The sequence below is a fragment of the Battus philenor genome, unplaced genomic scaffold (genome assembly GCF_028537555.1).
Source record: "Battus philenor isolate CCGP_79_NKW_IND1 unplaced genomic scaffold, ilBatPhil1.0.hap1 SCAF_12, whole genome shotgun sequence".
Classification (NCBI taxonomy): domain Eukaryota; kingdom Metazoa; phylum Arthropoda; class Insecta; order Lepidoptera; family Papilionidae; genus Battus; species Battus philenor.
This window is the reverse complement of record NW_027181674.1, coordinates 4,510,984-4,538,938: the sequence shown is the minus strand read 5'-3', so window position 1 is coordinate 4,538,938 and position 27,955 is coordinate 4,510,984. Positions and strand designations below refer to the sequence as shown.

Sequence of the window (27,955 nt, the reverse complement as noted above, 5' to 3'; positions counted from 1 at the left end):
AGTATTATAAGCCTGTTTTTATTTCTAGTACTTTATTTATTTTATTACCAATACTTTATCTTCATTTCTGTTTTACTTGCATACAAGGTTTTAAAATGTATTTATAATGACTGCGGATTGTCAAAATTGTTCTTTTACTAAAGTTACCTTCCTAATTTTTAGGATCTCTTATTATAGATTGCACGAAATTCCTTCTCTGTTTATATAGATGTCTAGGTAAATATTTTAGCTACTGTTTATATCTGATAAAATGATGGATTAAGAATAATGTCAAGTATAATGACGCAAGACTCTACGATCAAGTGAACGTTCTAGAAGTAAACCATACCGAATATACGTAAAAACTCTCCGTATTTAAAATACATGGTCGTACAATATAAGGCTACTTAAAAGTAAGTATAACACACACGTACATCTCATAAAAATATGCACATGTATTATGCATAATTGACAAACATTTGAAAAACGAACAAACTGATTTAGAGTAATTTCTGCAGTTCTTAAACAATGAGTTTGATTTAAATTTATTTGTTTCGTGTGAATTTTCCGTATTATAAATATCATTTTACTCTTGGAAATCCATGCTGGAAGTAGGCCACATAGATTTTCTTCAGAGGATTAACAAGGCCGTTCTGTGGTCTCTACTACAGTATCTTAATGCCTTTCCGTGTCTAAATTATCCTTTCTCGTAAACATTTCACCTTTAAAAATTAATCTGATTGAAAATATTTTTTCTGTTTAGTTGTATTTATTTCCTTGCTATTCAAAATGCGACATAAGGAGTATGTAGTCCGTGTTCGAATAGCGAAATAGTTCGATTAGTTTAATTAGCGTCTTTAGGTAAAGGCTGTAGTATTTCGTCCGTATTCAAAAGGAATAGATTAACAACGTCAATACTTTCTGAAAATATAAATGATGTGTAAACACGTACACACTTTTAAAGGATTATACAATAATAATAGTATTTTAAAGTATTAATTTTCTCGTCATAGTTTCAGACCATAAGCGCTATGGGATGTAACGCAACGCTTGTCAGGAAGGTTGGCGATTTCATCTATCCCCTAGAAACTTGTTTGTTAGCAATGGCAATGCTGCGTAATTAATGAACAAATTGTAATTACATAAGATTGATTGAAACCCATGACCTGCGATCGCAAATCTCAATTCTTTACCGCTGAGTTACCACTGCTCAATTAACTTCTCTAATATAAAAAGTAAATCCTTTTTTTATATATAAGTCTCGTAATAACTTGAGAATGAATTTACTGATTTAATTCATCTATTATTATTACTTCTCTAATACTGTACAAAAGGCTTCAAAGAAAAAAAAAAACAATTATAAGCTAGGGCTAACATGGCCTATTGAATACTGCACGCTCCCGTGTTGGAAAAGCATTCACATTATTTATTAACGCACCAGAAGATACAACTAACAATATTGTGAATCAAAAAGCATTACAATTAAACCTGTATCTTTGAAAATACGTTTATTAATAATAAAGTTTCCTCTCCCGTCTCTTATTTACTTGATTATTTATAAGACAGGGTGCTTGTTAACATAGCTAGTACTAACATAGTAATATTTATCGGGTGCGATCTTGTCTCTTTTTCGTACATCTTACATTTTAGTCTTATGTAGTCTGCTGCTGGATATATTCTTCCTGAGATTTCCAATTGAACCGGTTTTTACAGCGAAATCGCTTTTATACTCGGATTTTCGTCAGAGAGGTTTTATAGAGTAGCTACGTATGGGAGGTGATGAAGCGACTTACCCATCCAGCCTCTGTTGATGAACTTTTTAAAATCCGTTGAAATCCTTGTGGGTACTTCCTATGCTGGGATTGCCGATTCGTGTTCATCTCCTCGTTCCTGATTCCATTTTGAAGAAAACTCTATGCATCCCTCTCCACAGCCCTTTGAACAACCATGAGCTTGGCAATGAAGCACTAAGACATACATTACGATTCAACGGCGTTGTCTTTCCTGTTTATAAAGTGTTGACGTGTCCATAATTAATTTACATTGTTTATATTAATGAATTACTTCCTTATCCAAACATTGTTTGTATTGTGGAATACGATAACCGCTTATTGTGCTACTATGTTAATTTTAAGTGTTGTTTATACAATAAAATGATGTTAATATATATACATATATATGGACTTTACGACTCACAATCTACATGTATTGCACTATAAGCCATTCATCTCTGTTAATCATAATAGTACATAATTCTATAATGCACATTTAGAGTATGTTTGCGTGTATGTAGAACCATGTTAATTACAATTTGTTATAATTGACATTGTTATAATAATACTGATTGCAAGTCATATATTTATGTTTAAAGTTAAAAAAACATCGAAACTCGACGTCTGCTAAGTATTTCAAAAGCGATAAAATCTGTTAATTAACAAGAAATAAGGCTTTTACGCTCAGTAAACAGTAATTAACGAGAGCGTAAGATTTAGTACGTGAATGTCGTTAGGTGAATATTGCTTAAATTATTTTCGTAGGTCTTTATTTTAACATATATTGTAAACTTTTCTTTTGAATACATAAATATAAGTATGTAGATTTTATTTTACATACTCTTTTCTTCATTATCGATCGTCAAGTTCACCTTAAAACGACTTGGCGCAATCTATATTCATGCAATTACAGTTTCTGGCTACCTCTTTAATAATGACGTCTGTCTACCTAATAGGTAAACAAATCTTCACTGCGCTTGTAGGTTCATAGTCCAGTGGTTTGCCCACTGACACTTCTTGCAATTCCACTAGGCTATGTCGGTTACCCTCGTTCATTTACGGGATCCTCATTCCTGATCTCGAATAGAAACACCTAGCCTTCATGGCTTGTTTAGCGACCTTAAGTTTACCGATGAGGCTTAAAGTGAGAAACCATGCTTACCTTAAGTTATTAAGGCACTTGTGGAGGGATATTAGACGAGAAAATTAGCATTAAAGTATAGTTATTTGATTTTGACAAAATAAAACAAAATTGATTGTGCTTATTTATTTTTTGTTTAGAGATTTCAATATGGCTTAAATCGTAGTGTATCATATCTCGACAATCTCTTTGTTGCCAATTTTAACGGTAACTAAGTAAAATTAGGCGTAATTATCTTACACAATGTTTAATATTCATTTATAACTCGTGACGTCGTACTGAGCTAAATTTACAGAGGGTAATTTAATAATTCCCCTCTTGAAGCGTTCTTCTCGTTATCGTGAAAAGAAAAGAGAAACGATGTTGATTTTATAATGCAAACAATGTTTACACGGGCTTAACAGAGATATAAGAATATACTCTTTGTTAGGGAGAACTTTGTTTTCTGAAAATTTGAGGTTCGACGTGGAATATATGTGTATTGTCGAGAATAAAAGAAACAATAAAACGGAGAGGTTTTTCTAGGATAAATATCCTCACAAACCATACAATTAAGGTTGAATAAAATAATTTTTGTGCGGTGAAAGTAAGATTTAGGTAAGATCGAATAATAGCTCTATTTTAGAATGAGCTTCTAAAACATTATTGGATTCTATAAAATTTTGGTTAAATAGGGCCTTTCTTAGTCAGTAAAGGGGAACTTCTTGACAATGGAGGTATTCATAAACCTACTCCGCGTCGTCAGTATCAAAAACGGTACGGACCAGTCACTACGCGATGAAGCCAAGTGCCTCACGGTGAATACATGTAGTACTAAGAAGTTACGCATCTGGAAATAAATCGATTCTCCTGTACAGCTATCCTAGCAGTGATCGTCCGAAAAATTGGTAATAATCACCTTGTTAGAAAATGCTTTCTTTACATTGCATGATGATTTTAATTACAACGCAATATAAGCTAATTACCATTAAAACTATGTATTATTAGATAAGATCGCTGGATTCGGGCAGCATAAGGTCGATCATTGTGGTGATATTTGAAGGCCTTTGACTTGCAGTAAGCGGCTATCGGCTCATATGATGATGAAAGGTAATTCAAAGTCTGCAAGTGTCAAAACACATTGTATTAAAAATATGTTAGTTGTAAGAAGAACTGACTGAGCGATAAATTGATTATTACACCATAACTTGAAAAATAAGTTAAGAAAGATATTTTAACACGAACGTAATAAATAACAAACGTGAGTGGTTTAAAGCCGTGTTAATAAAAGCATTGTGAGAAGTGGAGACAAATGGCATCTCTTTGTAAAAGCTATTAACAAATAACGCAATTAGTAATGTAACCTATTATACACTTTTGTGTTAATTTTTTACAAACTTATAACAATTGTTTGTTTTTGTGTATTGACACAAGGATAATGTACAATACATTCATTTTTTAATATATAATAGCAGTAAATATTATATATAAACTAGCTGTGTCTGCCACTTTGTCCGTGTGAAATTTACCAAAAAAATATTTAGATTTTTATAAAATAAAAGTAGCCTTAGTTACTCCATATTACGTTAGCTTCCTCCCAGTATAAGTTCAGTAAAAATCGATCACGCTATTTCACAGATTAGAGAACAAACCGAGAGACAATAACATGAAAACATGTTATTTTGTTATATGTACCGTATGTATATTCACAGGTATGTAGTAACAAGAGGTTAATATCATATTACAAACAGACACTTCAATTATACTTATTTGTATAGATATCGGTTGCTTTGGTCACGTATTATTCATGCGCCTTAATTTAAAATCTTATATGAAGATAGTGACAGCCACATAATAAATACAAGAAATATAAATAATCTTGTTACACCTACATTTTATATACAAAAATTTAACAAATTTATCATGACTCGGAGTGTAAGCATACATAATAAAGTTCCACAAGATCTTACTTTCTTCTAAATTTAAAATTATTAAATTAATCATATTCGCACTTAAGAGTTTATTGTTGATCGAAATGTGTAAAATTTGGTCAGTTGATTCATTTATGCGATTGATATTATATATAATATAATATATAATGAATACATGAAAAAATGTTTAATTTCATTAATAAAAAAAAACAACTATTGTGTTTCTGGCCGACTCTTCTCAATAAATGACTTCTGAAAGTTACGTACCGGTGGTATCTTACTACTTATAATGCTGGAATAATTGACAATTCAAAAGCACATGTGGATTGTCATTTATATAATATTGGTCTTATTTTTTGGTTCCAAGTTATGAATCTTGGTAATTGTAAACGTCTAAATACAAATAGCCATGGTGATTTTTGAATGAAATTTTTCAGTGCCTATAAGGTCAACGGCTGGATGTGTACTAAATTTAAGCGATGAAATTAAATATAAGATGAAAAGGGTAGACGAGGAGATTTCTCGCACTGTTTTATGTTGTTTGGGTATTTTGTTATGTATTTATCGGCTTTGGTAAGTATGTAGGTTTTTGGCAGATGAGTAGGCGCAAAGAGCACCTTAGTTTTTTCTATAAATATCATTATTGCAACATCTAATCGAATTGAAAAGAAATAAGTTTTACAAGTTTTCGAACGATGTTTAAAAGAACCGTGTAAAAGAATTCTTGTACGAACAAAACATTTATTTTCTTAAACCCGGTTCAGTAAACTTTATTTTCAATTGTTCCAACAGTGACGCTTCCATATTTTTCCGCTTTCCTTATCTCCGACTACTGTATAGTCCTTTGTATGTTGTTAAATCCAAAGTTCAAGTAGAGGACCATACAGCAATCCCTTGACAATTACTGTTATATTTAACTTTTTAATTACACTTAAGTTCACGAGATACACCGGAATGTGTCGCGACACCGTAAGGCTTATAATGCTATTATCGATGAATTGCCATTGCCCATAGCTTTCATTTATAGGCTAATGCATTTCACCCTGTGAGTAATTCAGATTTTCCTTCAGAACCTTTATTAAATAAGTTAGCATTACAGTAATTTTTAAATGGACCGTTTTCGAGGGTCTGTCGTTCCCTCTGCAATGTGTAACGCAGGAACGTTACATATTTGGGTGAACTGCAATGTGTGGGACGTTACATATTTAAGTGATTTTTTTTTTCAATATTTATTGCTCATTCTCCTTGTATTCTTTACAAATTAATTTAAGCTTTCCTTTCGACGTCTACAATATATATTTTTACATCCCGTACACCATGTTCTACTATCCTACCATCATCTTATGGTAGGATAGTAGAAGATGATGATCTTACTCTCTTACCTTAATCTGCTTTTCATCACCTTCCTTCCCCCATCATCGCTTTTAGATCATCACAGTTTTAATTAAAGGTACATTTTTATATCATAATATTGACTCATTTTTATTTAATGTATTTGGATTTATTTCAAGTTTTTTTCAATTTTTATAATTTTTAGCTAGCACCACCTGACAGTCATTTATAATCGTAAGCTGAAAATTAAGTTTAATTCGAAACGCACTATGTATGTATATGAAGAACTAACAAAAAAATTAAATTGATTGGTAATTTTTATTAATGATTGTATTAACAAAAATATTTATAACCTAGAACAATTCATTTCCAAGTAAGAAAAGGACCAATATTTAGCCACTTACGCACATGCAGTGGTAGTCATTTATTGCATGATTACCACTGCATGTGCGGAAGTGGCTAAGTATTGGTCCTTTTCTTACTTAGGATGGACTTCCGCGAGGTAACGCCTGATTCCATTAAATAATTCATTTCCAAACATCTCTATCCTGAACATAGTCTGAAATAAAGTAATATGTCTTTTGACAGAGCCTGTGCTTAACAAATTTCATAAACTTACTAAGAGACAAATACCGCTTCGGTAGGTAGTTTGTTACAATATCGTATAAATTGACTTACAAATGAGAGGGCCTTTTTATTATGTTTAAAATGTAAATAAGGCATTATTATCATAAAAGAAATGTGCAAGCTAGGTAAATTAATAGGAAATAGGAAAACGGTAATAATGGTAACAAATAAATTTTATAAGCGTTAACAGTTGTACGTTCTCATGAAATGGTCACATTTTGGGGCTTACAATACTGAAATAAAATCTTAATACCGGTATTTTATATTTGAAAAGTACCGGAATACTGTTATTAAAACCATATTAATTTCGGTTCGTTTGGTATAATATAATGAAAGAAGCAAAAAATATAATTAAATTGAGTGTATTTAGGAAGTAATATTAATAACTTGCGCGTTGTTTATTGAAGTATACTCTTAAAAACATAAACAATCAATCTTTCAACTTTTACTTGTTAACACTACAGCTGATTTGCAAAATGAATTAATCTAATCTAAACAATTTAATAATTTTAGTGTTACATACTTTATATATTTGTATAAAAGAGACCTATTCATTGGACAGTAGACGTAAAACATAAACAATTGCTTTTTATTGCCGACACCGCCGCTTCTCGGTGGTGCCCTACTCTGCTCTTTTTGTGTAATAAATTCGCTTGATATAGTCTTTAATACAATGAAATTGTTTGTATGTCTTAAAAAAATTCTGGTAATTAATTAATTTTATTTTAAATTGGATTTATATTGTGCATAAATTCAATTTTCATTAATTAATGTAATACCGAAATACCAGTATTTTTACATAAATACCGGTTTTTAATACCGGAAAAAAATTATTTGGGATCCCGGAATCCCGGTATTATAAGCCCTAGTCACATTGACGACCTAGCGCTTGGCGTGCATAGAGGTTACATGACGAACAATTGCAAGTTCGCAAGTAGGTTTTAATCAGCAAATTTTATCTACTACAACCTCCTTCGTCCCATACTAATACACTTTTAATATTTCCTACTTTATGTATCACATAAATTAGACACACGGCATTGAAACGTAAGACCTGGCAATCCTACTGCGACATATTCAGATTTTGCGACACTTTAGAGACAAATTTAATTTTACGTCGAATTTTTTACCACGCCTAAGAGAAATACTAAACAAGTGGAATTGTTCAAAGCTTTAACAAGGAACAACGTAATGTTTCTTATCGAGTCCGTGTAAGATGATACTAGCATGGTAAATATATTTGGTTCTAAATAATACGTAAGCGTTATATACACTGAAGGTAGACCATGTTAAAATTGTCGAAAGATGCTGGAGGCAGGCCGGTTCCATTGGAAATCTTTGGAGGGATTTATGTTCAGCAGAAGACATCTTTCGGCTGAAATAATGATGATCAGAAAGTGTATCAGATTGATATTCGGATATAAGTGAAGTAATAAAATGCACATGTATCAAGGAAATCGGCATAAATAAAATGTCCAAGAATTTTTATTACAAAAAACTTTAGAGGCAAGCAGTAATATAAACAAACAGAGAAATACACCGTGCGTGTTAATTCATATCATTTTTTAAAAATTCTGTTCTATAGCATGTTTCAAAATGATTAGCGTAGATAAGGAGTTTTGTAATTATGTAAAATAAAAAAAAGTGACGATCCTCTGCATGAAAGACCTGTTTCATTAGATAAACAGTATGTTTATCTAATGAAACAGTTAAGTCTTTTTATTTAAAATACAAACAGAATCCTGTTTTTCCGAGCGCACCAAGCTCCTGGAGTGTAAATGCGTAAAGGATTTTTTTATTTTAAAAGTGACGACTCATAACAACGGACTGTTGCAGGTGACGGGTCTCGGGGTAAATCTAGTCTGGCGAAGCTGACAAAAAGATAAGACTGAATAACTCGAGCAATATCATTTTCACAGTTGAATGGTTTTACTATCAAAAAAGATTAGTTTTCTATGACACGTATCAGGATGATGAACTTGTATGTAATAGCACACAAAATTTAGTAATCGAAACAGTAAGCAGTGTCACACCCTGCTAATGTCTACTCTCTCGAATATTAAAGAAGACAATTGCTTAATAATCATTGCAGCGGAGTAATTTGAAAACGATTCAATATTCAAATTCTGATTCTGTTTCCGCGCGATAACAAAATTACGCAATAAAGTAAAATGGTAAGATTGTCATACGAAGGAATGACTAAAGCTTGAGATATCTTTAGATTATTACTACCGTTAGTAAAATGAAGTATTTATTTCATTATTATTTTTATTAATATTCTTAGCGTAAAATTGCTTGTTAAGTAAATAATGATTTGACATAAGAAATAAAATATAGGAGCGATGGGAGATTTCATTTAGATAACATTAGGATGGAATAATTACTAAAATAAAATTTAACGGGCGGTAATCAAATTATATGAAGAGGTTGGAAATCGAATGTACAAAAATATTAAAACACAATGTACTTTCATCCTCATTACGGATGGTACGTCCAAATTATTACAGGATTCGTATTTCGACGATAATCTCTCTTTTATGTTGAATTCTTTGAGGATCGAAACGTTGCACTGACCAAGTAATTTATAATACATAAATGACATATAAATCACGCTGTTTAAATACAATGTATACATATATAATCGATAAGAAGTACACATCTTCAGTTTAGGCAGTGTTAGGGATAATTACAAAATATCTTGTTATTCAACGTGGGTTACCAATAATGATTTACGGTAGTGGAACGTGGTTATTCACTTTAGGTCTCATCGGCGAGCTTAACCAGTCCAGCGGATTGGCAAGTTAAAGTGGCAGTGACCACGTCATCACTGAAAGTAAATGGCCACTGGGTGTTTTGCAGAGGAAATGGCGGACCTTCAAGCACAGCGTAAGACGACCACTCACAAGTTGTCTTTCTTCCGGTCTTATTGGAAATATATGAAGAAGGCCTGTAACTAACAAAGAATGTTTTTCGACTGTAATGACAAGGAAGATAACACATTCCTATTTATCATTCTAGTATACAAATTACTATAGGAACGGTATAACCAGCGTTTTGATAACTGGTAGAAATTAAGCCTTTCTTGCCAACACTGGCAAAACTCAAGAGACTAGCAGTTGAAGATATTTTAAGACTCGTTTACCGTAATAGGATTTCGTGGATAAATTCCTGACAAACAAAATTCCTCAGCTCTTAACGTCAACTCTTAAAATAATACGTATTTAAGGGCTGGAAAAATTAACTAGGTATCTAGACCTATGTAGTGGCAAATTGTAATATCCGGTTAAAAGAAGAATTCATATATAATTCCAGACAATGTTTAATTTTATTTATAATACCAGTTGTTATTAACTATATATTTATTAATGAGTGAGTATCGCTTTACCCTTTAAAAACAGTTAATATATGTACTAAAATTTTACGTTTCATTATAAATCATAAATGTACACTATCTCGTCCCGTCCAGAAGATGTGTCATTTAAGCATGGTTATAAAGTGTTTTTTGTAAAGCCAATTTTATCTTTCTCCTCCCGCGCTCGTAAATATACAGTTCGTATAACATGACGCTATTAAATTTGTTATCAAAATTTGACACTCATTTTTGTTTATGATAGTTTTTGACCTGTTTTTATATATCATTATATGTTTTTTTTTAAATTACGAATATGGACATTGGTACCAGGGAAATAACATTATTGGAAGTACAAACTGGTGTATTGAATTGTCATTATTATTTAACGTAATTACGTAGAAGTGTTCCAAGAGAGGATAAGTTGTTTCCCGTTCAAACACCATCAATTTAGTAGACAGCTTTTATCATTTGACTTTTCTAAAAAAGAAGTTTTATTAAAATATTTTACGTATATTTATATTTAATACTCTTTATTGAACTCGTAACGAAAATAACATAGATATATAATAAATATGTAACAATGACATAGATACGAGGGTCAAACTAAAAGTTCTTAGAAAATCAAAAACTAAGCATTCTAGCAAGTTATTAGTTTTATTATAACTTTTCAAAATAGCGTCCATTTACATCAATACATCGCTGCATTCGATGGAACCATTGAGAAAAGCACCTTGCCCACTTGGCCTTAGGGGTCTCTTCGACGGCGTTTTGAAACGCAGCCACTGCTTCTTCGGCGTCCGTAAAATGTTTTCCTCGAAGTTTTTCTTTTATTTTCGGGAATAAATAAAAATCGCAGGGTGCGAGGTCGGGGCTATACGGCGGGTGACCCAGTAATTCCACGTCTGAGGTCGCCAAATAGTCGATCGTTTGCCTGGCGGTGTGCGACGAGGCATTGTCGTGATGAAGGAGGATCCTGCTGCGAGGTCGTTTCTCTCGAACTTTTTCCAAGACAAGTGGCAAACAGTTGTTAGTGTACCACTCTGCATTAACCGTTTTCTGATCCTCTAAGACAACTGTCGCGTAATGACCTGTCTTTCCGAAGAACGAGGCCGCCATCTTTTTTCCAACACTTCGACCTCTCTTCACTTTAGTTGGCAACTCTTCGGAAGGAAACACCCACTGAGCAGACTGTCTTTTGGTTTCCGGATCATAACAGTAAATCCAGCTTTCGTCACCCGTTAGTATGTCGAACACAGCATTTGAGTCACCTCCGTTAAATTTTTGGATCATTTCTCGGCACCAATCAACACGGCGGAGTTTTTGAGCCTCGGTCAAATTATGCGGTATCCAGCGGGCACAAAGCTTCCTGACCGCTAAATTTTCATGGAGGATTTTGTGCACTTGACTCATACCTATGCCTAGACTTGTCCGAATCTGCTGATAGGTCACTCTTTTTTCAGTCTCTATCATACGCCGCACAACACTGATATTGTCTTCAGTCGTCGCTGTAGAAGGCCGTCCCTCACGCAAATCATCGGTGAGATTAGTTCGACCACGTTTGAATTCATTAAACCAGTTGTAAACTGTGGCACGAGATGGGGCTTCATCGTGAAAAGCCAATCGAAGTCTATCATAACTTTCTTGTTGACTTATATGACATCGAAAGTCATAAAAAATCATTGCACGAAAATTTTCTCGGCTTAAATTCATTCTGACGTGCACAGTCAATTTTCAATTTGCCGCCAAATCGTAAAACAAATGACAAATGAATGAAATGTATACTCAATATTATTGGTAAAGAGTTCTATTTTCAAAATTTAAACTTATTTTTTTAATATAATGCTTTTAAGTTGCCAGTTCTAAAAACTTTCAGTTTGGCCCTCGTATAATAACTAAAAAAGTTCAATAGGCGATATAATCACTCAAGGCAATTTCTAGCAAACATAGTATGGAAATATAATAAGAACAAGTAGCAAGATCCAATTTGTACAATGTACGAAATAGTTTATAATATCGTAAATATTAAGGGGACCGGAATGTAATGTCGCCTTTCTTAAGTTAAATTCACAAGATTATATTTTAACAAGTTTTTTATCTAATTCACAATACATTCGATATCAACATTCATTTACCATGTAGTATAATTTTTTTTTATAAAAATCGGTTTACCTCTAAAAATAAGTCGACAGAAATGACATTATCCAGTCCCCATAATATATAATACACTCAAAATGCATACGTATAGTTACTTATATACATTATATATTTCTTCTTCTTTTCAGACTCCGGTAACACTCAATTTGGGTAGTTAATTATAACAATAACAATACGTTACTAAAACATTATCTACTTGAATATTTCCCATGTCACAATACCGCGACAAAATATTTATAACTGTTCATAAAAGATACTTCCATAAAATAATGAAAACATTAAACTTCTGTTGTCTTAAATTATGCTGATGGTCCCTAGATAAGAGACGTTTCACACCGAGGGTACGCGAAATTATCTGCGCGGAATACACCATTAAATTATCTCCGGGTTGTGTAAATAGATATAAACGTAAAGTTTTATGAGAACATGTTAAAACTTGTTTATGTTTTTAATATGGATTTTTGCAAAGTTAATAATAATCATATATTCATTACAGACAGTCGTTTCATTTAATAACTAGTCGTCATAATAACCTTTACTTTTGAATATTAAGATGTATAACTTCCATGCATTCCGCATTTCTTAAATTCACCGTGAGGATGCCGGGTCTGTCGCGTTTTTTTTTTTAGGGTTTCCGCTATTGGGAGCCTCTCGTACCCCTATTATGTTTGGGACAGGGACTTTATCAGGGTTTTATCTTTATTCTACACTCACTTTCATTCTTCTCAATTTCTTTTATTCTTTCCTTGTATCCTTCACAATATCTTGCAACTTTTTTTTTTGTTCTTTCATTACTTCTTGCTTTCATCGCCTTACTCGCTGTCTGCGGGTCTGTCGCGTTGTAGGGGAAGCGGTCGTGTACGATGCTTCAGGCTTTTTGCGAAAATTTTAAAAAAAATAGTCTATATTCACTCGTGACAGGTCTAAATTTTTTAGCAGGTTATAGAGAGATTTCGTTGTCATACCTCTTTCTCCTACATCTCTCACATACAAATTCACTATGAATTAATTCCTAATTATCTCATTGACAGGATCGTAAAACTTGTTGGCTTTAGTTGTGTTGTCTTTAGGTACGTTTCAATAATCTCGAAAATCGGTTTCTGAATCAAGGATTTTTTATTGTTTTTTATGTGTCAGAAGCAGAATCTTTTTCACAAAATTGATGTTTACTATGGTCATATTAGATATAACGTGATAAAGAGATCATTAAAACACTTACCATATATATACATACACTGGTTTGTAATGTCTTCTTTCAAAAATTCCTTGGTAGACATTATTTATACCATAATCACCACGCTTGGTTGGCGGATTGGAGATCGCAGTAACGTATTATGGCTGGCAGAGGACGCTGCTGTTCTACTTGAACCTTGTTTATGAGCAATAGTAATCTTTTATAATTAATGCAAAAAGTGTTGAATATAAAATTGTAGTATAAAAATCGGAACCGCTACCTACGATCGTATCTCCCATTCTTCTATTTCTGGGCTACCATTACTCGACTATTAGATCAGTGAGGGGCTAAATGAATTTCGCAGGACCAAAAAGAAGTCACCCGTTATAAGACAAGAAAGAAATTACAAAAGTATATCAATCAATATAGAGCTGTTAATAAGAAATTGTTTTCTTGATAATTTTACAAATAAATCTGTATCTTAAATATCTCTTAAATGGATATTGTTTTCAATTTACTATAAATAAATACCTAAATCAACCACCAAACACTATTAAATAAATTAATTTAGAGGAAAACGTTGAAAATTCGCTATATTTTCGCTTTTTTATCTTTTAAAGGTAATCGTCTCATAACACACTAGAAACCCGATGTTTTTAAAATAAAATTTATTTAAACTAGTCCGTGACAAATTGAGACAATGTGCATTCACTGATATCATTTACTGCTCTTTTAATATACTTGAGCAATTTTTATTAATAAATTTAGTCTCTTTTTCAACTCTTCCTAGGGCATCCACCTGAGTGGTATCTGATCTGACTAAATTAAGTGCGACGTATAATTTAAAGGTCCAGAGAAAAGCTTCGAGTTGTTTGTAAAAAGGTCTAGTTTAAGCCATCTGAAAGTCGGTGAAGCTGTAAATAACAGCAGCCCATTAGAATCATTCAAAGACAAGAAGAAGAATTAATTGATTATTTTCACGTACGAAATAAATATGTAGATTAAGAGATTAATCAAAAATAAAAAAAATCCAAGAAGCGTCAGAATACAATAATAAAAGATATAATCCGCCCAAGTGCTGTTCGTGTGGCGCGTTGCCTTTTGTAAATATATTGTTATAAAATTTAAAAAGTTACCAAGAATGATTTTGGCAAGTCCAAAAATTTTTGGCTTCGTTTTATACCTATACCTTAGTTTTATGACGTCTTCTCAACCCTTATCTGTTTAGGTCTAAAAGGTTATGACATATTTGCATAAATATAAATCACCGAAACAATTTCACGTGACTGAGATATGACACGCTCGGGATACAAGCAGTATAAAATCGTAATTTACTTTGATGGAAGTGTTGAAAAGCAATCAATATTGATACTCTCAAAAAAATTGTTGGCAATAAAAAGCACTGTTATTTATATAAAGCTCATTTTTCGTTCATAAATTAATAAAAAACATGTTTTATTTATTTGCACGTTTTCGAAATATTAGTTAGGATTGAAGAAAGAATCACGCTTTGAGAGTATCGTCATCATTATCGTTTCAAGTGATTGACGTTCATTGCTGGATGTAGGCCTTCTGAATAGATTTACAGGTAGGAAGGGTCAGGTAGAAAGCGGCTTGCGTCGTTGTATATGTACAAAGGTACGATTATAAATTATATTTTGTTAACATATATAATTTTGATTTTAAATATTTTTTAAAATTATTAATTTTTAATTGTGTTTGACATTGTCCGGTCCTTTAGGAAACCTCCCCATAAATTCTTACATCACACATACTTATATATATACATATGTATATATACCCATCAACTTAGTTTTATTCATATATATATATATATATATACGTTTTATCCATTTACCATAATAATCAAAAAAGTACCAAATAGTGAAAACTCAGAAATAAATATAATATATATCTTTAATACATTCATGCCAATAGAGTTTCCCTGAAAAGCTCCGGCGTCAAAAGGACTTGATCAATACTATTTCATGCGCAAATATTTGTTTAGGTCTGCAAGATCTTGAATTTGCAGAAAATCAACTCTATATGTCACTATTCGAATAGTGCGAATATCATTATTTAAACTTTTAATTTAAATAGGAGTAGTAATAGAATCCAAGTGAATTTTTAAATAACATAGCAATTTTTTTTTTTATAAATTACCAAAAAGTTTAATTTTTTTTAAAAGGTCTTTTTATTAACTAACTAGTGTCCTGCCTGTAGTTTAGAGGATGAAGGTGTAAAAAACAATTAAAAAGTTCAGTTTTATATATTTTTTTAAAATATCATATCAGTGACAAGAATTATCTAAGTTATTTAAAGCTTTGGAATAAATTTGTTGTAAAGCTACTATCTTGAAAATATTTTTGAAAGTGATCATTAAAGAAAATGTTCACTTATGCATGTGGAACTCATGTAGCAACGTATTTCATGTGAAAAATGGCATTATAGGGTAACTTTATTTATTCTTTTTTCTATCGAATTAGGCTGGGGACGGCTAGTAGATATGGAGTTATATAAAGAAAAATAGTAAAATTAGGGGTTTTTAAATTTGTCATGTACTAAAAGATAAATGGTGTACTCGTTACAAAACTTTATATGAAGAATGTTTCGTGATTTGTAAATGTGTTCACGCTAAATCATAAAGGCTGGACATTGTCATAATTTCAGGATCATTATTAGACAAAGGCCTCTTCAAAACATTATCACATATGACAGGATCATATCCAGAGTGACAGGATATGGTGGACAGTCACAGGATATACATATCACAGAGTACCAGGATATAGACAGCTCAAAGGGTGCGTCTTCCGACAATTTTAATCTTTTGGTAGTATATGCATAATACTAACTTTATTTTATTTTTGGTGTAACATTGTAGAAATATTTATAATTTGTGTTAGATAGACTTATAGGAATTTTGTTCGTCTATTATAAACATAAATATTAGTTTATCGTTATAATCAATCCAGCCGTCATGCCAACGTAGGCTTCCAACATAATTTTCCAAAAAGATCGATAAGAAGCAGCTGCTTTAAATATCTAGCTAGTTAACAAGGATATGTATCGTTAATATAATGTATTCATATTGTTTTTTATATATCAATAAATATTTGCTAATGAAGATTAATTTTAAATTATAGTTATCATCTATACGCTTTATTATGCAAAGCTATGTTTTAAAATTTACACATTAATATGTATATTTATACACAAAACTACAAATTAAGCAATAGGAAATCTAACTTGATGTTCTAGTAAGAGATATGCCACATAAATTACTTCTCAACGAGTTCTAATTTAGAACCAATTTATTGGATCCATTTAACGATTGCCGCATTGCGATCATTAGCTGAGTACTAAATTTAGTTTTAGTCATTAGTCGTTTCTCGTATCGGTTGCAATGTTAGATGTGTAGAAAATGGCAGTGATGTCTTCTTAACCAGACTTATTAATATTTTTAAGAACATTTTTACGTGTATAGTATTAATAGATAACCACATAATAATTATGAATAAGTACAAGTTCCTATAAAATGAATTTGGAATATATTAACGCCATTTATAATTTTGGGTATATAGGTAATAGTTTGGTAGGTGAAGAATAAATCGAATCTATACAGTACCCTGCGATAAACATTGCACATCGACCTTTAGAAAGAGACAATCGACTAATTTCGGCTTCGTAGAGCATTATCTCTTTCCCATACTACATATAAGACGTTTTGTCAGTCGTGTGACAGAGATAACACTCTACTACGTTCAACTAGTGAAATAACGTTTATATCGAGATGAAACAAATTTTTTAAATCCAGGAAAGATCCTCTGGATGTACAAGATATCCCTGCCCCTGAGGATAGGACAGTAATATGTGGAAGTCCTACCCATTACAAACCTCTCGTTGGTCGTCCTATGCGTGATGTGAATTTCCGGTAACTTCATTAGGAATTTTTTGATTCTTTTCATTATCTGACGCTGGTATATCGTATTCTAGTGTGTGCTTTATTCAAAATACCGCTGAAACCCTCGTATTGCGATAACGATAGTTGAGACCATGCCGATCCATCGGCTGCCTCGGAGTAGTTAAAGCTAGTAGGAGTTTGAGGTCCTTACGTTAACAATCACTATTCCGAAAGCCCCGTTTCTGGTACCGGAGCGTCATTTTCTGGAGAACGTCACGAGGCGTGCTTCGGCGCTTACGGCTTCGTTTCCAAGCATGATCTGTACGGATCCCGTTCTAGTATAGCTGTGACTTCTATCTATATTCATCATCTGTGAATCAATTTTTATTTAGTTTTATTATTAGCAATGCTAAAGATGTTTGTTTTTAATGACATAAAAATAAATACAAACAAAAGCTTACTTACGTATACAATCCGTAGATAATAGAGCAATTAAGATGTCAGCAAAAGAAACAACTTGATCGTGTTGTTTGTTAGCGATTACCAAGTAGTTTCGAAAGTGATCGACTGGTCGACAGGTAGGTAATTTTAGTAGAACTTCTTACACGAGTTTTTAACAATAGTAATATGTTCTATATAATAAAATGTATAGTGATTTTTTTTAATTATATAACGGCGCACACCAAGGGACACTGGGTGCAGACTTCCAACTGGTTCTATTGAATATCCATATTCTTAAATGCAGTAGTGAACTTCCTATGGTATTAATTAGTGCTTCGCGACCTTTTCTCATCAACCGCACACTAAAATCTTTTCTAGAATTTTGCGGCACACCGAAAGCTAAATTCCGAAGGCGAGTGAACGTGACTTGCCACTGTGTCTCAAATACAAAATATGTATACTGAAAAATTGTTAAATTTCAATTTATTAATTTTTACCGCGTGACACTTGTATCCGATCTACGGCACACCGACGATGATTACAAAGCATAGGTGTCTCAAATCGCAGAGATTTAAATTAATTTTAATATATCATGCAAAAACTCAATAAATAATAAACCGACATATTAAAGTTATAAAAATTGAAAGACGCAACCGGGTTGTAAACCTAAGAACAAAAGCATTGTCGCACTTGATTTGGTGCGCGAAACTTTATGCTCTAAAAAAAATTTTAAAATATAGTACAAATTTATAAACTGTATACATATACTATTGTGATCATAAAGTAAGGCGATATTTTTTTTAAATGGTTCCCGCTGTTGGGGACCTCTCATTCCCCTATCTCGTGTGGGACAGGGACTTTTTATTTCTAGTAATTTATTCATATTTTTTATTAATATCATTCTTCTCTTTCATGTATCATCTTATCTGTCGTACTGTTTCTTTCATTCTACAATTTTCCCAGTCTTTCTCTTTCATTCCATTAGCCATAAATCCATCCATCCTCAACCACTACATTCTAGGTTTCCTTACTATTTTATTTTGAAACACTTATTGTTCAAATATTTAACACGTATTTTCTTTATAATTATCATCTTATATTATGCTGTTTATTGCACTATTTTTGGTACTACTATATTTCTTTTATTTCTATATTTTAGTGTTTGTTTTATTTTTACCTTTTGTATTTATCACCACTGTAAGGCGATATTGGCATTTATACATTTTCGAACATTAGGAAAGCAGGTAAATTTCTTTTCTAGGTTCGTAGGACTTATAATATTTCTCAAGGGTCAGTTTGTCAAAAGTTGGAATATCATTTGGCGCAACCTAAACCATTTTGAGGTATGTTTTATGTCTTAAACGCGCCAAGTCTCGATTGGTGCCAAAATTGCTAATTTTTTTTTTGAAAAAGAAAGCGAACGTAGCGAGAAGTGAACGTCCTATGACTGAAATCATGTTGATAGCATGTATAACATTTTATCGACTGCTACAAACATACTTCCTCTAGTCATCTGCTGCTTAACATGGGCCTTGACTACAGAATTTCGACAGAATCCTGAAAAAAGCGCCTAGCACCCAATCACTTTCAACGAACTTAACAAAGTACCAATTTTTTATGTAAATGATAATACATAATGAATGAATATTGATGTCCAAATATATTAAAAATTTGAATTTGTACAATCTACGAAAGTCTTTGATAAGTAGCACTTTGAATTTGTAAACGATAGTGCAGCGAGAAATCTTATTTATTCACGAAATCGCTTCCGGCGTCGCGTTTCAAAGGCGTCAATATATTTGTACAATTTTTGTTGAATAGATTTTTTGTAGCCAAGTTAAGATGCTTATAATAATATCGGCAAGATATAATTTGAATTAAAAATTGAATTACAAAAATAAGAATAGTAACTCTTATATGGGCTTCTATGTAGTTGTACAAAGTTTCATAAGACACTCCCATGTAACATTTTTAAATTACCTTGTTATAAATTTAAAAGGTTAATCAAACCAAAACTCTTAAAACATTATATTTGACTGTAAATGATTTTTAAGTTAAAATATTGTTAGAGTGAAATTGAATGAAGCATTCTTCTCGTGTAGTACATATATGATCGGTATTGTTATGTGACAGGATTGAGCTTGATTCAAATGCCACTTGTACTCAAAACATGTGTTTATTCACAGAACCGAAATAACCACAGACATATACTTTGCAATTACGTGAACGCGAGACTAGAACTCTCCGAACACCCTCAGTATTTACGCCACGTACTCTACTAACCTACGGCTACGATTATCGTCTGGTTGTTATCCCGAGACGACAGTCGAATAACTCCTGCCTTCATAGACCGTTTCTTAAATACAGTTGCAGGTACTCCTCTGTGCTGCAGGCAAAAGGTGCAAAAAATAGGGACGCCATAACCCACATAACTTTATTATCTTATTTATCCCACCTACACCGTTTCAATGTGTACCGTCAGCCCCGATAGGATCGATCGTGGAATTCGTTCTTCATTCGCGTTTTCCTTCGTGTCGGTGCAATCGCCCACAGTATAAATAGTGGGACCAAAAGATAATAATATGAATATACGAATAAATAAATAAGTTATATAATGATTAACAGCTTCAGATATTCTATTTACTTTAGGGACGTTAGCTGCACTGTTCATCTCTTTTTACAAACCGTTGTACTTAATGTTCCAAATTAAGTCAAATTTGCAACGTTTTTATGTTAAGAATCGATCATTAATTAATGTACTATTACTAAAATATACATTATGGTATAGAAAATCCAAAGGCTTGTTAAATGTGCTAGCACAGATAAAAAGAAAGGAATTATAACATATAATTATAACATTAAAATAAAAAGGCGAGAAAGTGAAAGGAAGAAAAATACTGATCAGAAAGTAAATAACAAAACAGCAGTAAACATTGTCAATGTCGTCAACCAGCACATTAATATTTAAAAAAAATACATATAAATAATATACACACAAATCTTTCTTCTATAATTTCAAAATATAACCTAAAACTGAGTAAATAGTCCAATAATATAAGAGATATGCAAATTAAAATTTACTTATGGCACACGCGTGTGAATATGTTAAATTAATCTTCTAACGTCGCATGTTCCACTTAAGCCAACTTCCGGCGCAACGAAGCAGAGGTCGATAAATAACTTGTGACATAAAAGCCGCAGTGAGGTCACTGGTATATTGTAAAATTTATATTAACCCGACTGACGATCAAAAGTTTTTTATTCTGTAATTTTTGACAAAAAAAAAGACAAAAACATTATTTTTATTCCAAAAACCATAAAAATAAAAAAGCTTGTGTATTTTTAAATCTTATAAAGTACGCACAGTTGCTGAACGCGCCATGGAGAGGGCCCCTTAAAATTTATCTACGAGATTGTATCAGGAATGACAAGATTCGTAGACGAACGGAATTTACCGTCATAACCCAGCGGAATGGCAAGTTAGATCGGCAGTAAGTAGGCCACATAGCGTACAGAGCAGATGGTACAGTGGACACCACAAAAAGGCCAGAGCAGCATAGGACAACCATGCACAAATTAAATTTCGCCTTACCTTGTTAAGCTCGTATGTCCACTTTGTTAAGGCCGTCCGAAGACGATGCAGGTCGATTCCTACTGGTCAATATACATTTTGTGTCTGAAATTGTAGTAATAATGATTATATCTGCGTTCCCCTGGTTTCTTAAATAAATACTAACTACAAAATATTAACAGCGATTCTGGGTAAAACTAATTTCATGTTAATAATTTTTTTTGGCTTCCATTTATGGATGCATCTCAAGATTCTCCTGTCTTGTTTACACAGGGGATATTTTTACTATTTTTATAATAGCCCTATATATCAGAACTTATTTTACTTTATTCATATATTTGATTATTGGAAATGTAAATATTTTTAATAAATTTTAATAGAAACACACAGTGAAGTTAAAAATTAATGCTTGCAATTAACATCAAGTTTGCTTATATTAAATCACTTTTAAAATCCAAGTTAACAACAGTTTAGGCAAGCATACAAGTAAGATGCTACTTAAAGACGACGTTCGGGATAAATTTCTCTCCGCACAGGTAACTTTTACGTAGAAACTTCGTCTACACCCTACCTAATTAGTAACACTTTCAAAAGGAAGTGTAATTTTCATAATCTAAGACTTACATAACAATGTTAAGTTCAAGTTAGTTTAACATGAAATGGGAATTTGACTATAGTTTTATCGGTATACTATTTTTTTCAACTATTTTTAGCTTTGTGAAAATAAAGGAAAATTACCAACAATGATCTTTCCATCCAAATGTGGTTCTAAACGGACTTTTCCGACTTCATGACAGTTTAAATCTGGCCGTCTTCTAGTCTTGATATATTTTTTTAAATATTAAGCCACTGGATTATAATTTAGTTAATTTACTTATTTTTATTTATCATTATAAATAAACTTTGCCAATTACGAAGCACACCGCATTATAAATTAAAAAAATTACGAGAGTAGATATAAAAGGTGAAGAAAAACTAAAAGGAGGGTAGTTTATTATATTGACATTGAGCACGGAGTATGTTTATTGTGTATGATGTAAGTGCGTTGTGTTTGTTTCATTAATAATTCCCGTTATATGAAGTAAACATTTAAGGTTAGTTTTAAAAAGTATAGCAAGATTTAACGTCATCATAATTTGAGGTCAACAATCCATTACAATTGCAGAGAAGAATTTAGAGAAGCATGAAGAGATTTATTATAAATTAACAGAGAGAGAAAGAACATTTTTAATGAACTTCGCTTATTTTAATGTTACAATATTAATGAGTAAAGTAACACATAAAACACTAATACATATTTTTATTTACTAGAAATTAAAAATGACCTGATATAGTAACTATGAATATCTAATTTCTTGACGCTAAAAACAGGATAAGTTATAACATTGCTCGTTTTGTTATATGAAATGTAATAATATTTATATTCGATTTCCGATTGCGTATTTGAGAATAATATTTCGTCATTTTTTAATATGAATAGATTCAAACAATTCACGAAAACATCGCAATACAAAAGTATATAAGAATAACAAAATGGACGTTAATTAGTTTCTGCCAGCGAAAGGTACTCCCACGATGAACGTTATTTAATTTGATAATCATCAAGCTAATTAGCAAGCCGTAAGAAACAATGCTCCTTGTTACGCATCGGCCCGCAGCTTTATCTTATTAATGCCTGCTTTCATTCTCTGTTGCTTTTTTACAGCAGTAGTAATAGAAATTGATTTTGTTAGTGTTAATTACCGTTTAGAAGTTTTTAAAGGAAAACCTATTTGTTGTATTAGGATATAAGTAAGATTTATGGTGACAATGCAAGGACCACTAAGAACGTCCATTTACAAGATTGGACAGACGATTTTGTTAAGGTCGTCGAAAGGCGCTGGGATATACATATGTTCAGTTTTATTATTCATACCTACACGTACATTTAGTGTCAAATTCTAATAAAAGGGCCGCCAGCGATTGCGCTCCTATGAAAAAAATCTCAATACTATCAATCAATAGTAATAATCAAGTACTATATTCAATGAGTGTGAAAGAGAAGTATCAGCGTCGGCGACGCGTGAAACAGAACATTTTTAGAAGAAATTAGCGTTATCTGGAGTATCGCATACCGTGGGTAGGTAGGTATTGTAACATTGCAAATTAACGTCCCATAAATCTTACTTAAATTTTTAATCAAAATAATATAAAAACGAGAAACGTCACATAAATTGAAATACAGCAAAAATTTGTTTAACCCTTAGCAAGGAACGGTACATCTCAAGTGGCGTGGGATCGTGGAAGCGTGCTATTGGTTCAGCAGACCTTTGTTTTTATAACAATCATTCCAATGCACCTGCGCGCCAGCCACAGCAGTTTACATCTATTGCTCGAGAGAAGGACCCTGGCCTCGGTCGCGTTCACTAGGTAGGTGACGTCTCACGCACCGACGCACTCTCTTTGTGTCGGTTGCGTTCACCAGCTACGTGACGTCTCACGCGCCGGGGCCAATTCGAATTTACGTTATAAATTCACGTCTTGGTCCTTTTCATTCTCGGAGCAACTTTTAATTAACGCCACAACATTTAAATCGCCTCGCGCCGTAAATGGGTACGAGTTTTATAGTAAAACTAACCTAGATTATTGAGGTTGAATTTATATCACCTTGCACCGGAACGAACACACCTGTGAACTACCGGCGCTCCCTCGACTTGTTGCCGCCTGACCAGTCCTGGGAGGTTGTGCGGCTGGCTACAACCACCATCAGGGGAGTACCGAGCTGCGGTGTAAAATTAGAGCAGATTTAAATACATTTTTCTTTTGCCGCTACCCTTTCATTTTTAATTATTTTGCTTCATACGGCACTATATATAACATTTTTTAATAAAAGAAAAAAAAATATTCCCAATGTCGATTTCATATATTGTATGAAGTGCAAAATGTGCTCGATTCTGTACATTGAAAATTGATCATTTGCCGTTACTTTACGTAAATGTTCATGTAAATCTTATGTAATCTTAATGTATCATGTACGTTAAGCATAAAAACGTTTAATTAATTCTTTATCTGATTTTCACTAAATAGTAATAGATGTTCACTCACTATCAAGACCAGCGAATGGATATTGTGTAAAAATAAAAGATATGGTAAATAAACTCTAGTTTTTCATCTATTTTTTATTGACCTCCATCAAAAAATTCATGAGCCACCTTGATGATGATATAAGAATGAATATTAAGGTTACAATTCTTAGATCGCTGATGACCGATCCAGCGCTGCTCGCATTCAGCAACTTTCCGAGGACTGTTTTCTCGGCCCACCTAATGGGGGGTCTACCCACGCCGCGTCTACTGGCTCGTGCTGTTACATTTCTGGTATTTATAAATTCATTTCATAAAAATAATACATATATGGAATGTTGTTACACAGATTCAGCGTTTGAAACTTCAGTAAAAAGTAACAGAATAAAAGAAAGATTAAAGTTACGAAACAAGCTTATAGTAAAAAGACGAGTTAAAAACTAGTAGTTTGCAGTAAAAATAAATAGATTGTAAAGTATAAGTAGCGATGGACATGCTTCATAGCACGTAGAACTGAACGTCGTTGAGGCCTTAAGGTTCTGGATTGGAAACCACAGACTAGCAAGGACATCGAAGGAAGTCGACAGATAAGGTGAACAGATGATCTAGTTCAGGTCTTCGCAAGAAGCAGGCCATTTTCCACCAGTCATATTGGAAATCTAGAGGGAGCTTATGTACAGCAGTAAACGCCCTACGGCTGAAATAACGCTGTATGAATTATTTTAAACAGTTCGTGTATCTCATTTAAAAAAAATACAACTTTTACTATTTAATATAAACAGGGATGTTCAAGGTAAAATTATACCTTTAATTAAAGGTGAAGAAGATTAGTGTAACGCAAACGATGTCTCAGCATATTTAATGAAAGTTAGAACGAGTTCGCCCGATGACTTTGCAAAAGGCCAACCGCTAATTACAATCAAAGTTTGTTCGAATGTCCAAAGGAAGACACTTGTAAACCCCCAGTAGTTAAATTAACATTGGAAGAAGGCTTGTCTTAAATTAATTAACTTGCAATAGCTTTTTGAATTGTTCAGCAAATTACTAAAAAACTTAATGCTTTATATAAACTAAGCTTAGGATACAGTTACAATGCAGATTTGTTTTGTCTTATGAATACACGTAATAAGCCGGTTTATATTTATTAATTGATATATTATTTACAGTATATATCAGTTTGTAACGTTTTTCTTCAAAATACGCTAATTTAAACACGTACACTTACAATTTTTAATAGATGAAAACATTAAATATTTCTTTTTAAAACCTGTACGTAATAGAGAGAAGGGGTTTGTAATTTTTATTTTATAATAACGAAGTGCAAGATTTTTTCTTCGCTGCATTTATTTTATAAAAACGTGTAAAAATCGTAGAGCTAGATCGGAGTTACTATAAAAAATTCTTGCGGAGTTTCTACTCTATTTCTTATATCAAAAGAAAACTCGTTATGAAATGGTGGTAAATTGTAAAAGTCAGTCAAGCGCGTTGGATGAAGTATATTGAAGTTTTTCATGTTCTGAAATTTCTTGATCATTTATTCCTCATTCCCGATACTCTATATTAGATAGTGTACACGTATTTACGATTATAGCTTCGTAAAGATAATATAATGTAACTCAATTTTATAGAATTAAAGTTATTTTCCAAAATAACTACATATAAAGTAAGACGGTTATTTCTAAAAGCGTGACCTGAAATTGGATTGTTCCGTCCGGGATACAAATGGAGCCTAGTTATTAATTGTCGTAATTAATTTGATAATATGGACACGATCTCTGTACACTTGTGATTGGGGACAATGTGACCTGATTATATCGCTGTATTACAACAACGGCCTGGCTTAGGCATAATGGTGTACCATATAAATGATTACAAAATAAATGTTTTAATAATATTATACGCTTGTCATTTCGTGCGAGTCTGTTCTTTTATTAAAATTTCATTTTTAAACTGACTTACATAGTTGAAGGTATACAAATTCGAAATTAACAATTTTCGTATTTAAAATTACATGAACTCTTTAAAAAAGTTGGCCTTCAAAATAACAGTAAATTAAAACTTCGAATAGTGACAGAATGATAGATGATTCTTTTTGATTTAATTATTCATTTTGATTCAAAGATACGTTTAACATAATGTGGTACAACTCAGGCTATGATAAAGAAACTTTTTCGCAATTTTACTTTTGTGTCCATCATTATATTATAAATAAAATATACAACTCCTGAGCGTAGAAATTTTAGTAAAAACATCAACATTTAAATGTGTAGAAAACCGGGGCATACAAAACATAGTAATGTTTGCTTCTCGTCTGTTTAACGTTTACATTAGTTAAGAAAGACACGAAGGTTTCTTTTGTAAAGTCCGAAAGAATTTCCGCAAGAAACCTGCCTGCGAAAATATTTAGAAGAAAATTTATAATACGATTTTTTATTTATAAAAATATTATGCGGGCAAATGAAAATAATAACTACCGTTAAGGCATCATCAATGCAACTAAAAACTTTGTTTTAATTTTTTTTTCATAAATACTTTTTAATTAAATAAATTTCAATTGTTGCAAGTGATTCGAGTAATATTTTAATCTTTTAATTTTTTTCTGAAGGGCCAGATTTATCACATGTTTATTATTAAAACCACAGTGATAGATTCAACCTTAACAAATGAATCAGAGGGGCCAAAAATGTTTTATTTTTAAATAAACTTATTGACTAAATAAATAAGCAAATTTAGTAGTGTCTAAGAAAGGTTATAAAGGTCGAGAAACTCTTATAAAAACCCGTGTCCATTGAAAATGTTTAAAAATAGTATATATTACTTAAATATGACAGCTCTTCGCATTTCTCGAGCAATTCAATCGCGGGGCTGCAACACGAAATGTCACTATTGTACGCTACGCTATGCAGAACATAAAATTACGCTTCAACAACTTTTCACAATTTGCTTTGTTCGAAGTAAAAAGACTGCAGTCTCGACGTCCAAGTGATTGCAAAATATTTATAAAAAATATGCAGCGGATTGTGAAACGTATAATTATTATAAATTGTCAAATCATTTGATTGTTTCTGAGTTGGAGATAAATACATTTATGATAACATTTCTTTTGACATTTTGCGATTGACTTTTAATGTGTTATTTCTTACTTATTGATGAGTACGTTAATTCAAATTAATATCAAATTAAGAACTAAGCATTATAATATCTCTCAACTTAATATAAAACTACGCGGTCATGCGTTTTGATGTACCGAGTTAGAAGAAGTCAATAAACTAAGACGGGAATTTTTTTAATCATTTTATATGCAAGACGTTTGGTTTTAGTCCAAAAAAATTAAAGGGTATTTTATAGCTAATTTCCTAAATTGTATGGTACATCCTACACAACAATCAATGATATCAGATAAAATGTACAATATGACAAAGACTAGTTATTCTGGCGAACTTTGTGGAAGGCCCGTGCTTTACTATATGCTATCATGAATGTATAGGCGTTTTATAATTTTAGAATACAGAATATTTAAATAAATTATTGTTTACTAT

At 32.2% G+C, this 27,955-nt stretch overlaps 1 protein-coding gene across 1 annotated transcript in view; it reads left to right on the top strand.

Moving 5' to 3' along the window:
* Positions 1-3,602: 3,602 nt before the first annotated feature.
* The window catches only part of LOC137932830 (odorant receptor 10-like), a 47,986-nt gene continuing 23,633 nt past the window's right edge, over positions 3,603-27,955 (top strand). Inside the window, exon 1 of the mRNA XM_068776505.1 lies at positions 3,603-3,689. Within this exon, the coding sequence (XP_068632606.1) occupies positions 3,603-3,689 (87 nt within the window). The remainder of the gene's footprint in view (positions 3,690-27,955) is intronic.